The sequence below is a fragment of the Crotalus tigris genome, unplaced genomic scaffold (genome assembly GCF_016545835.1).
Source record: "Crotalus tigris isolate CLP2741 ecotype Arizona unplaced genomic scaffold, ASM1654583v1 scf7180000019173.45859301935:6455823, whole genome shotgun sequence".
Taxonomy (NCBI): Eukaryota; Metazoa; Chordata; class Lepidosauria; order Squamata; family Viperidae; genus Crotalus; species Crotalus tigris.
The window spans coordinates 1,691,062-1,703,136 of record NW_024097414.1 but is presented as its reverse complement, the minus strand read 5'-3'; the positions used below and the strand labels follow the sequence as shown (position 1 = coordinate 1,703,136).

At 46.0% G+C, this 12,075-nt stretch overlaps 2 protein-coding genes across 5 annotated transcripts in view; both read left to right on the top strand.

The window, feature by feature from the left end:
- LOC120315652 overlaps positions 1 to 2,514 on the top strand; it is a 37,437-nt gene extending 34,923 nt beyond the window's left edge. The window contains exons 42-43 of the mRNA XM_039360366.1: positions 495 to 636; positions 1,794 to 2,514. Of these exons, the coding sequence (XP_039216300.1) occupies positions 495 to 636; positions 1,794 to 1,807 (156 nt within the window). The 3' untranslated portion in view covers positions 1,808 to 2,514. The remainder of the gene's footprint in view (positions 1 to 494; positions 637 to 1,793) is intronic.
- A 1,211-nt stretch (positions 2,515 to 3,725) lies between these two features.
- MARF1 (meiosis regulator and mRNA stability factor 1) overlaps positions 3,726 to 12,075 on the top strand; it is a 26,960-nt gene continuing 18,610 nt past the window's right edge. Inside the window, exons 1-8 of one of the 4 annotated variants that reach the window (XM_039360370.1) lie at positions 3,726 to 3,810; positions 5,154 to 5,351; positions 6,586 to 6,735; positions 8,235 to 8,409; positions 8,636 to 8,862; positions 8,968 to 9,085; positions 10,102 to 10,274; positions 11,389 to 11,823. In XM_039360370.1, the coding sequence (XP_039216304.1) occupies positions 5,208 to 5,351; positions 6,586 to 6,735; positions 8,235 to 8,409; positions 8,636 to 8,862; positions 8,968 to 9,085; positions 10,102 to 10,274; positions 11,389 to 11,823 (1,422 nt within the window). In that variant the 5' untranslated portion in view covers positions 3,726 to 3,810; positions 5,154 to 5,207. Of the gene's footprint in view, positions 3,811 to 3,949; positions 4,220 to 5,153; positions 5,352 to 6,585; positions 7,291 to 8,234; positions 8,410 to 8,635; positions 8,863 to 8,967; positions 9,086 to 10,101; positions 10,275 to 11,388; positions 11,824 to 12,075 lie in introns of those variants that run through there. The other 3 variants (XM_039360367.1, XM_039360368.1, XM_039360369.1) reach the window with 3 other exon arrangements.

The window sequence follows — 12,075 nt, the reverse complement described above, 5'->3', positions numbered from 1 at the left end:
AAGATCTCCCAAGGTCCCTTCCAGCCCAATGTTTCTATGTTGTAATCACAGAATAAGAAGCACATTTATACCTAGGATTATAACTGCTGTAAAAAAAATTGGGAAGCTACTTTTTCAATGTTCTTTTGTTTTGCACCTTTGATTCTTTCTTTCTTTTTTCTCCTTTCTTTCTTTCTTTCTTTTTCTTTTTCTCCTCTTTTTTTCTTATTTTTTCTTTCTTTCTTCTCTTTCTTTCTCTTTCTCTTTTCTCCTTTCTTTTTCTTTCCTTTCTTTTTCTCTGTCTTTCTTTCTTTCTCCTTTCTTTTTCTTTCTTTCTCCCTCATTGGTTCACACAACAGCTGTAGGGATGCCTTTCCTGCTTAAAAAAAAATACTTGTACTTCTGTGTTTTACCAGCATGTTCAAACAGATGTTCTTCACTTGAGCCAGACTAAAAGAGAACGCTGCATTTACCCAATAAATATCTGAACATTTTTCTCGTCCTTTTCTCAAAAGGTGAATCCTGAACCGTTCTACCACTGGTGCAAAGCTGATCTGTGTGAAGTGCAGAGCATCAAAGCAGCCTGTAATTTAGCTGCAGCCTTCAGGCACCTGTGCAGTCGAAATTTTGTCCCAGTAGAGATGCCTCTTCGGTGTGGTAAGGTGTCCCACCTCCCCAACACACCACCAAATAAATTAGGGATTTTAAAACGGTTTATTTAGAGGTGTCTATGGAGGTGCTCAGTCGTCCAGGTCCTGGTTGTCCCAAAGATGCTTTTTCAGGAGGCAAACGGGGCTTTCTTGTTTTTCTTTGCAGACGTTTCGCTTCTCATCCAAGAAGCTTCTTCAGCTCTGACTGGATGGTGGGGGATGGAAGGATTTATATTCCTTTGCAGTCATCTGATCGTTAGTTCTCTTTCTGAGAGTCGTTGAGGCCACTTGGAGGTTTATCTGTGTCCTCAGGGTCACCTGAGTAGTGCAAATGGGTGTGGAGCCATTTGTGCTTCAGTTTGGGTTGCAGACAGCACAGACTCATCCCCAACAGCCTGCGCCTGTCTTCAACAGGGAAGGGACCCAGGGCAGAAACATCCTGCAGCCGAGAAGGCTCCCCACCCATTTGCATTACTCAGGTGACCCTGAGGACACAGACTCACCTCCAAGTAGCCTCAACGACTCTCTCAAAGAATGCAAATGACCAGCTGTAAGCCAGGAATAGAAATCCTTCCACTCCCCACCATCCAGTCAGTGCTGAAGAAGCTTCTTGGATGAGAAGTGAAACATCTTCAAAGAGAAAAAACGAAAAGTCCAGTTGCCTCCTGAAAAAAAGCATCCTTTGGGACACGTTTATTTAGAGCTGTCATACCTGGCGGCTCAAATATCTGCCACATTACAATCATTACAAGTTTACAACCGTTCGTTTAGCAACTGTATGAAGTTAAGTTGACCCTGAAAATAGTGACTTACAACTGCCTCCTCGTGCTTCCAACTGTTGCAGCGTCCCCGTGGCCACATGATCCAAATATGGGTGCTTGGCAACCAGCATGCATTTACAAGAGGTGCAGGGTCCTGGGATCGCGTGATCACCATTTACAACTTTCCCAGCCAGCTTTCAATAAGCCAATGGGGGAAACCGGATTTGCTGAACAACCCCAGGCAAAAACGGTCGTAAAATTGGGCGTCATTCACTTAAACAACTGTCTTGTTAGCAATGGAAATTCCAGCCACATAAACTGAGGACTCTCTGCACTGCAAGCGGCCTAGAGTCATGTAAAATGGATGACTAAGTAAATAAATGACAATTTTATTTCATTTTAGAGACGGCAAAGTGAGACCGAGAAGCAGCTGGTTGCTTGCAATCGACTAAAGGGAGGGCCCTCCTACTTAAATTTCCCATCAGTCCAAGCTCAACTCTAACAAGATCATCAGCTTCATCTTACAAACTTAGTCCTGTGTTGGCACAATGAAAAGACTGGAGATGCTGTTAAAAATAAGCTTTGACTGTTGCAATAGCTACCAACTGCTCCACCATCTGGAAGAAGTCCTCAAACTGCTTCTGCTTGTGTTTGCCATATTAAAGAAGATACAACTTGAAAAGTATCTGGCAAAGGGTTCTCCTGAAAGAGATGAAGAATGTTAAATTAGATCTCCTTGTAGTCATCAGTTTAGAATAATTTTGGAGAAGACTTGTTCTAGATTTTTTTTTTCCTGCTGCTCCTAATGACCAAATAAGGTTTCGTTTATATTCAACCATGTCTGAGATAAATCATGTTGAATTGGAAGGGCCTTGGTGGCTGAAATCACCTTTCCGCTTCGTGTTCTGTACAGCAGCTTATTCTTCGGAATCTTCCCATTTTCAGATGATACAAAAATCCACTCTTCTGGAAACTTTTAAACCCCCTGCATAGAACATACTTAAACACGCCCTGAAAACAATCTCTGAGGAATCTCTGACTTGCTATAGGACTTTAGAACCAAAAACAAAATAGTTAAATAAAAAGCAGAATAGTTAAATAAAAAGCAAAATTAAAATGTGAAATGGTTGTAGTTGTTTTATTGCTGATATGTGTGTGCCCATTTAATAGAATATAAATAATATAGAATAAAAGGATAGAATGTTAATATTATAAAAAGGAAACCATGTTTCATATATATATATAAAACCCGAATAACCAAAGACCTACATATATATATATATACACACACACACACACACACATATATACACACACATATACATATATATATATTACACATATAAACACATATATACAAATATACATATACATATATATATCTTCCAATTTTACGCGGGAGAAAACCGAATAACCAAAGACCTATATATATACACATATATACATATACACATATATACACACACACACACACATATATATATATATATATGCATGTGTGTAAATAATATACATATACATATACACATACACACACATATATACACACCCACACATATATACATATATGTGTGTGTGTGTGTGTGTGTGTGTGTGTGCATATAAGTATGTTAAATTTGGATTGCTAACAGTTAAAGGGAAGCTGGTATAGCTATTTCAAGCTCCTTATACATATATATACATACAAACACACACACAAAGTTAGAGGAAACATATGGCTTCCTTTTAATATTATATATAAATATATTATAAAAATACTTATATATTAAATAGTGTAAATAATATATATATATATTCTCCCACTGGAGAGGAGCCTGATGCTGGGGAAGATGGAGGGCAAGAGAAGAAGGGGACAACAGAGAATGAGGTGGCTGGATGGAGTCACTGAAGCAGCAGGCGTGAGCTTCAATGGACTCCAGAAGATGGTAGAGGACAGGAAGGCCCGGAGGAACGTTGTCCATGGAGTCGGACACGACTTCGCAATTAACCATTTATATGATATATATATATCGTTGCTTAGAAAACTACAAGCAGCCATTCAGGACTCCAACCCCCACCATCACCCCGCACCCCCCCACACACACACTGGCTGGGAATACTGGGACCTGGAGTCCCACACCATCTGGGCCCGGAGAGGCCGCCTCGCCTCTTTCCAGCCAACGCCATGGAAAAGGCGACCCCACCTCCCAGGACCAACGAGAGGCGCAGCTAGATGGGATGCGGGAAAAAAAAACAACAACAAACATTTGCGACGCTTTTACGACAGCGCTCTCTCGCCCTCCTTCTCTCGGCGGCCGGAAGCGCCGCTTGTCGCCGCGGAAGCGGAAGCGCGCGGGGGAGGGAGGGGGAGGGCGCAGCGGGAGCAAAACAAAGAAGAGGCGGCGGCGGCGGCGGTGGGTGCTGGGATGCGACGGAGGGCGGTGAGTGGCTCCTTGGCGCGCATTCACACGACACGACACGACACGCCTCCCTGCCCGGCCGGGCCTAGCCCAGCCGCCGGAGTTGCAGCCGGCCTGCTTCAGGGTCGGGGGTGAGCCTCGCCGCGGGAGGAGACTGGGGAGGGGGTGAGCCCAAGGTGGGCTGGGCTGGAGCGCCGGCCAGGGGAAACGAGCCCGCCCAGGAAGGAAGGAAGGCGGTGGTTCCTCCACGGGAGTGGTGGACTTTGCTCTGGGGACGCCGCCCTTGCCTGCCTGCCTGCCGCCCTTGGAGCTCCGGCTGCAGCGAGGGAAGCCCGGGCTGGGTCAATATTGGCTCTCCAGGCGGGCGCCAACTCTTCTCTGGGCGTCTCTGCCAGGGGCTCAGAAGCCTTTCTGGGGTGCCCCCCTAAAGGTAACCTGGGAGGGGGAAAGAAGTATTGCAGGGGGGCTCTAGATCAGGGCTTTTCAACCTCTGCACAGATTGCACCACTTTTAGGACGTGACAATATGTGAGTACCAGCAGTGCTTAGCCAGGTGTCAAAAAGTTGATGACTTTTTTTTAAAAAAAAGCGGGGGGGGGATTTTGGGCTTTACTGGTTAGATCCATTTGTGGTTATAGAAATGGCTACTTTGTAATATTATGGGAAAGTAAAAAAGTTGAGGTTCAAGGTTAATGCTTCCTTCCTACAGCAGGGGTCTTTGATGGCTTGTGGACTTCAACTCCCAGAATTCCTCAGCCAGCGGGCCTGGCTGAGGAATTCTGGGAGTTGAAGTCCATTCCTCTTAAAGTCTATATCAGGGGTCTTCAAATTTGGCCCTTTGATGACTTGTGGACTTCAACTCCCAGAATTCCTCAGCCAGCACAAGCTGGGAGTTGAAGTCCACAAGCTGGGGTCTTCAAACGTGGCCCTTTTTATGACTTGTGGATTTCAACAAGTCATCAAAAGGCCAAGTTTGAAGACCCCTGTTCTACTGCAACAGAGGAAGTCTGTTCTTTTTCCCTTCTCCCCCTCACTTTCCCCCCCTTTTTCCTCCCTATTTGCTTTTGTATTGTTGTATTTTATTCTATAATCTAATAAAATATTTTTCTACAAACTGTAGAAAAAAAGGGGGGGGAAAGTACCAGTTTTAATTTCTTCAGTGGCGGTTCCTTTGCTGAATCCCTTTCCCTTCTGCACACCTGCATGATTTCTGAAAATCAATATTTGTTATTGTTTTTTTTTTAAAGAATTCTGCCTTTTGCTTAGCCATTCAAAAAGGTGATATAAATGTATCGGGCATGTTGAATAACTAGGTATTTCGATGGCATGTAATCTGACCTTGTGCAATCTACACATTTTTCGCAGTTAGAATGAAAGAAAGGAAAGAGAGGAGAATGTTGACTTCTGTTTGGACATATAATGGAAGGAAAAATAGCTCAGAACGTCTGTCCTAGATCACTCGGATGGCTTCAGCTGCAAGATAATGATGAGAAGCCCTGGCTCTGGAAATTTTCTAACTGCTTTTCAATTACTGAACAGAATTTTCCCCTCACTGCAAAAACGGTAGAGTATGGACTTAAATGTTTATTAAGTGAAATGCTAAATTGATATGCAAGTAGTCCTCAACTTGCAACTGGTTGCTCAGTGGCCAGAGTTAAAATAGACTCCCCTAAAAAAAAAACTACTTATGATCTGGCTTTGAAGTTAAAGCCATTGAAGCATCCCCTACGTGAACAAAATTTGGGCAAATTCACCCTGGCTTCCTCCATCTATCTCTCACCCATCCTCACCCATCAGGGTCCCCTCAGACCTTGGCCTTGCTTCCCATTCCCTCCTCAACACACACACACACACACCAGCTTCCTCAGCAGTCATACACTTACCTTCTGTAGATCTCTGGAGTTCACGTTGTGGAAGGAGAACGGACCACTGCATCCCTAGGTTGTCTAGTTCCATCTTGGAAAGGGGCACCATTTTGGGAGTGACTGCAATGAATCGTGGCCACTTCAAAAATGGTGCCTGCTTCTGGGACAGCGCCCTGTGTCCTGCAGGGTTTGTTGTCTATATACGTTGTTTGCACCGCACTTCTCTTGCCTGCTGTTCTGCTTCAGCAAAAGCATTAAAGCCAAAGATGCTTCAAAATGAATAGGAATTGTTTTACATTATAATTTTTTGTGAAACAGAGCAAAGTTCCCAAATGGCTCTTTCAACCCTTAGGGTCCCGGAGCCCTTCAGACATGGAATACAGGTAGTCCTTGATTTATGACTAATTCAGCCTGGAATTACAGTTATAAGTCGTGCTGGTTGTTAAGCAGGTCATCATGTGACCCGCCTGATTGCATGATTTTTTTTTTGTGGTCGTGGTTAAAGGAATCACCGTGGTTTTTAAAGCGAATCCACGTTTGTTAAGCAAACCCATTGTCTATGATGGCTGTATTTTGCCAGAAACTGGCAAGCAAAAAAGAAAAACCCATAGAGCCCATGGTCATGTGACTGAGGTGCTGCAAACAGCCATGGCCAAGTTTGTAATATTACAAATAAAAAGGTCCTAAGTACCTTTTTGGGTGGGTGGCGTAGCTTCAAACGGTCGCTAAACAGCTGGTCATAAGTCAAGGACTGCCTGCGCTTCTAGTGAGCTTGATGTTTTCCAGTCTGAAATCCTTTTTGCAAATCTTCAGCAACCTAACCTGGCCCCTGTTTGTCATATCCCCATCTCTCTCTCTCTCTCTCTCTCTCTCTCTCTCTCTCTCTCTCTCTCTCTCTCTCTCCCCTTCCCTCCCTCTTTCTCTCCCCTCAGAACAAGCCCATGGAGAGCAGAAGAGGTGCTGCAGAGTTGAAGGAGGATCCCTCGGCTCGCCACGCTCCTCTGCAGCCATTCGCGGCCCTTCCCCTCCCCGACGTCCACTCTCTCCAGCCAAAGCAAATCCAGCTTTCCCTCAACCCTAAAGTAAGCTGCTGTTCTCATGGCTCTGACTCCTCCCCTCGGGTTCCTCAGTTGCACTTTGGTGGTGGCAGCAACGGCGGCGGCAACATCGGTGGTGGCGGTGGTGGTAGCAACAGCAGCGGCGGCAGCGGCAGCTTGATTCACCCTGGCACGGTCTTAAGCACCCCCGGCACTGGGACAATCACTTGGCAGATAGGCTCAGAGTTGGCTTGCCAGTCCTCCTCTTCGCTCAAGAACAACCCCGCAAGAAGCAACATGGCTGGCCTGTGCCGGGAAAACCCGGTCCCTCAGTGCTCCCACTTTTCCTGCTGCGGGAAAGTCCACTTCCAAGCCTGTCCCGGGAACCTGCACAAAATGCGTCCGTTTCCCCCCCATCCGGGCTGCACGGCTCCTGGCTACTTTTCCTGCTCTGAATTGAGTGGGGCGGCGGGACTGTCCGAGGAACACCTGGCCCAGCCGGAACGAATGTCTTGCGTTTGCACCAACTCGTTGCACCTAAAGGTTTCACCTCCCCTTTGCTTAAAGGGCTCCCACCACTGCACGGAGTGTTTAAGCAAGGTTCGTACTTCCTCTTTTTAATCCATTAATGCGATTTGGGAAGGTAAATCGGCTCCTAGAGGCCAGGCGGGCACTTTGGTCCAAGGGTCAGCCTGGTCTTAGCATCAGTCCAGGTACGTCCAGGTTTTTCAAAATGGCTGCCACGGGTTGGCTGTTACAGGTAACCCTCAACTTTTGAGCCCAAAATTTCCATTGCTAAGCAAGACAGTTGCCAAATGAGTTATTAATAATAATAACTAATAATTAATAACTAATTAATAATAATAATTAGTTAATAATAATAATAAAGTTGGAAGGGACCTTGGAAGTCATCAAGTCCAACCCCCTGCTCAGGCAGGAAACCCTACATCATTTCAGACAAATGGCTGTCCAGTCTCTTCTTAAAAACTTGCAGTGTTGGAGCATTCACCGCTTCCGGAGGCAGGTTGTTCCAGTGGTTAATTGTTCTCACTGTCAGGAAGTTTCTCCTTAGTTCCAGGTTGCTTCTCTCCTTGGCTAGTTTCCATCCGTTGCTTCTTGTCCTGCCTTCAGGCGCTTTGGAGAATAGCTTGACTTCCTCTTCTTTTTGTTTGTTTTTGAACTGGATCAACGCAGTTGTTAAGTTAGTAACACACGTTTGTTAAGTGAATCTGGTCGCGAAAGGGGATCACATGACCCCAGGACGCTGCAGCCGTCCTAAATACGTGCGTCTGAATTTTGACCACCTGGACCACGGGTATGCGGGCGAAGGTCATAAGTATGAAAAACTCTGGTGAGGCACTTTTTGGGGGGGGGGGGCTTTGTAACTTTGGTGACTAAACGAATGTAAGCCGAGGGCCCCCTGTAATGTTGAAGAAATAAAGGATGTTTAAGAATACCTCTGTGGGAGCTAGAACTGCTGGTAGAAGTTGGTTTCTGTGCAGTGTCGTCGTGCTAAGGCCATGGTGCATGTTTTTCCTCCACAGTCGTCGCAAGAAAACGTGGTAGAAGCAGCTAAAATGTGGCCAGATATTCCTCCTCCCAGTGCCCAGGTGGCACCCCTTTCTCTCCCAATGTGTAATGGCTGTGGAACCAAAGGAACAAGGAAAGAGAAGAGCCTTCTCTTAGCCAGTAGCTTTGGCCGGCTGACCCCCAAACACGGTAATTCATATCCTTTGACTTCATCCTTTTAAAGTTAACCGTCCAGTTCATCCAGTGTGTCCCAAGCTGGGCAACTTTTTCAGATTCCCAGAATTCCTCAGTCAGCTGGGGGATTTCTGGGACTTGAAGTCCCGCCCACCTTAAAGTTGCAAAGGCTGGGAAATGGAGCTCATCGGAGAAGCGCGGTTATTTTAAGGTGCTGGATCTTTTCTCCTTCTGAATGCAGGCTCTCCAGAAATTGCCATCGCGAACCAGTTGCTGGAAAACCTGCCTCCCATTGGGGTCTTCTGGGATATCGAAAACTGTTCAGTCCCGTCTGGTCGTTCCGCCGTGGCGGTGGTCCAGCGCATCCGGGAAAAGTTTTTTAAAGGCCACCGAGAGGCCGAATTCATTTGCGTGTGTGACATTAGTAAGGAAAACAAGGAAGTGATTGAGGAGCTGAACAATTGCCAGGTGCGCGCTCAAAAGATTTGGGGGGGGGATCCATCCACTCTGGACCTGCTGTGTTTAATCTTTCCTCGAAATGTAATTTTCCTTTCTCCTCCCCTCCCCCTTTAGGTGACTGTTGCACACATCAATGCCACAGCCAAAAATGCTGCTGATGACAAACTCCGACAGAGCCTTAGGAGGTTTGCAGATACCCATGCTGCACCAGCCACCGTGGTGCTTGTCTCAAGTACGTATCAACGGTGCTTCATTTGGGAGTCATTTGGATCCTTGCTCAGATTCGAAATCCATCGACTTAGTTGCATTCAAAGGCCTAAATAATGGGAGCTTCACAATTAAGAGAGCCGGCTTGGTTTATTGATTAAAGCTCCAGGCTAGAAGCCAGGAGACTGGGAATTCTAGTCCTGCCTTAAATATGAAAGCTGGCTGGGTGACTTTGGGCCGATCACCAGGAGGCTGGGAGTTCTAGCCCTGCCTTAGAATTGAAAGCCAGCTGGGTGACTTTGGACCAATTGCTCGGAGGCTGGGAGTTCTAGTCCTGCCTTAAGCAGGAAAGCTGGCTGGGTGACTTTGGGCCAATCACCAGGATGCTGGGAGTTCTAGCCCTGCCTTAGAATTGAAAGCCAGCTGGGTGACTGAACCAATTGCTAGAAGGCTGGGAGTTCTAGTCCTATGTTAAGCAGGAAAGCTGGCTGGGTGACTGGGCCAATCACCAGGAGCCTGGGAGTTCTAGTCCTGCCTTAGATACGAAAGCCAGCTGAGTGTCTTTAGGTTAGTCCCTCGTTCTCAGCCCAGTCCACCTCAACAGCTCAACCCATCTCACAGCTCTTGTGGGGAAAATAAGAGGAGGCAGGAGCAATATATATGTTCACTGCCTTCAGTTACTTATAAAATAATAAAGGCAGGATAAAAAAAAAAACCCCTAACCAATGCTCATTGCAGTGTTATTTGCATTGCGGCATAAACTCCACTCAGGCTTGAGAACCAATTAACTGGGTAGTGTTTTGTTTTGTTTTTCTCCTATCTCTTTGAAATGATCTCGCTTTAAATAGTTGCTTTTCTGCGATGACTTTTGGCTGGTTTTGTTGAGGTCAGCAGCACAAGAGCAGTTTCAAGTTTAAAGCCAGTATTTTGCCCTCTGAAGTTGCCCTGCAGATGCTCATGAAAAATGCACTCTTGTGTCAAGTATCAGAACCTCCCAAAGCCACTGACTTGGGGTTTGGGTCTTTTTTTTTTTTTCCCCAGCTGATGTCAACTTTGCCCTGGAACTCAGCGACTTGAGGCACCGCCACGGTTTCCACATCATCCTGGTTCATAAAAACCAGGCTTCCGAAGCACTTTTGCACCACGCCCACAAGCTAATCCGATTTGAAGAATTTATTTCAGATTTGCCCCCAAGATTACCCTTGAAGAAAACAGTAAGTGGCTGATCACTGGTGAGGCTTTGAAGTGTCGTCAGGGAGGTGGACGGGCATTTAAATTTTTAAATCCATGCCATGGATTCCTCCTGCTTTACCTGTCGGCTGCAGTTATTAATGGGGAAATAAAGTTGGAAATACAAGTAGTAAAGGCAGTCCTCAGCTTATGACCATGGTTGAGCCCAGAAATTTTGGTTGCTAAGCAAAACAGGTATTAAGCAAGTTTTGCCTTTCTTGACATCATTGTTAAGTCCTTCAGTTGTTCAGTTAGTAACACGGTTGTTAACCGAAACTGGCTTCCCTATTGACTTTGCCTGTCAGAAGGTCTCAAAAGGGGATCACCAGATCCCGGGACCATCCTAAAGATGTGCTAGTTGCCAATTGTCCCAATTTGGACCACGAGAGTGCTGCAATGGTCACGTAGGGAAACAAAATGTCATAAACTCTTTATTCAGGGGCTGTTGTAACTTCAAAAATTCACTAAACAAATTGGTTGTAAGTTGAGGACTGTTGGAATTTACTGTTAGAGAGTGACTCACCTCTTTCACAATTCAGATAACAGTTTAAAACACCTGTTGTCCCTTAGTACGAAGCAGGTTCTGACTGTCGGCAATCCTGTAAAACATTTCATGCCTGCAAGGCACTTTCTCAACCTGGGCAACTACGATGTGTGAGCTTCAACTCCCAGAACTCCCAGAATTCTCCCATCAGCATCCTGGCTGGGGAATTATGGAAGCCGAAGTTGCCCTGTCTGTAGACATCAGGGTTCAATTTCTACAGCTTTTGATTAATTCAAGCAATTCTTACGGATTTGGCTTCAAAATCTAAGGGACTGGTTTGGACAAAACTCAGCAGCACTTTTTCACGCGGCTGCTGATAAGAACAGGATCACCAACATGATCACCAGTGTCCGATAACAGATAGGGCACAAGAAGAAGAGTCCTTACGGAACAGGCCTATCCGGGTTTGGCCCGAGGTGTCTTTTGTCTCTGCGGGTTTATTGATCTGAGGATTCTTTCTATTTTAAATTGTCCAAGTGTTCAGCTATGTTGTTTTGCCCTGGCCTCTTGAGAAGCATATCTGAGCCCTTTTTTTTTTTAATTCTCTGAAACAGGCGTGTCATACTCTGTTATATGTTTACAACTTGCCCACCAACCGAGATAGCAAAAGTGTCTGCCTGAGACTTCGGCGCCTATCGGACAATTGTGGGGGGAAAGTCTTGACCATCTCCGGCAGCAGCGCCATCCTCCGTTTCCTCAGTCAAGATAGCGCCGAGCGAGCCCAGAAGCGGATGGAGAACGAAGATGTCTTCGGCAACAGGATAACCGTGTCTTTCACCCCCAAAAACCGAGAGCTGGCAGAAGCCAAGAACGCGGGCTCTTCTGTGGCAGACAAAGCCAAGTCGCCCAAGAAAGTCAACCGGAACGCCAAGCTGTGCCTCATGAGCAAAACGGCGAACGACCCATCTGCCACCACCAAGGCTGCGGCCTCAAAAGGCCCTCAAGGGCATGGATCCGCTCCGAAAAACACCACTGTTAAAAGCTTGCAGGTGGGGTGGCTTTCCAGTGTATGCCTCTTTTGAAAAATTAAAAGCATTCCTTCCTTTCTGATCTAATCGGTCTTCGCAAAGTTTTGGGTGTTTTTTTTTTAAGGTGTACTTTGGACATAAATGTGCCAAACATTTGTTTACAGCAAGGCTCTTCAAACTTGGCCCTTTGATGACTTGTGGACTTCAGCTCCCAGAATTCTTCAACCAGCATGCTTGGCTGAGGAATTCTGGGAGTTGAACTCCATTCCTCTT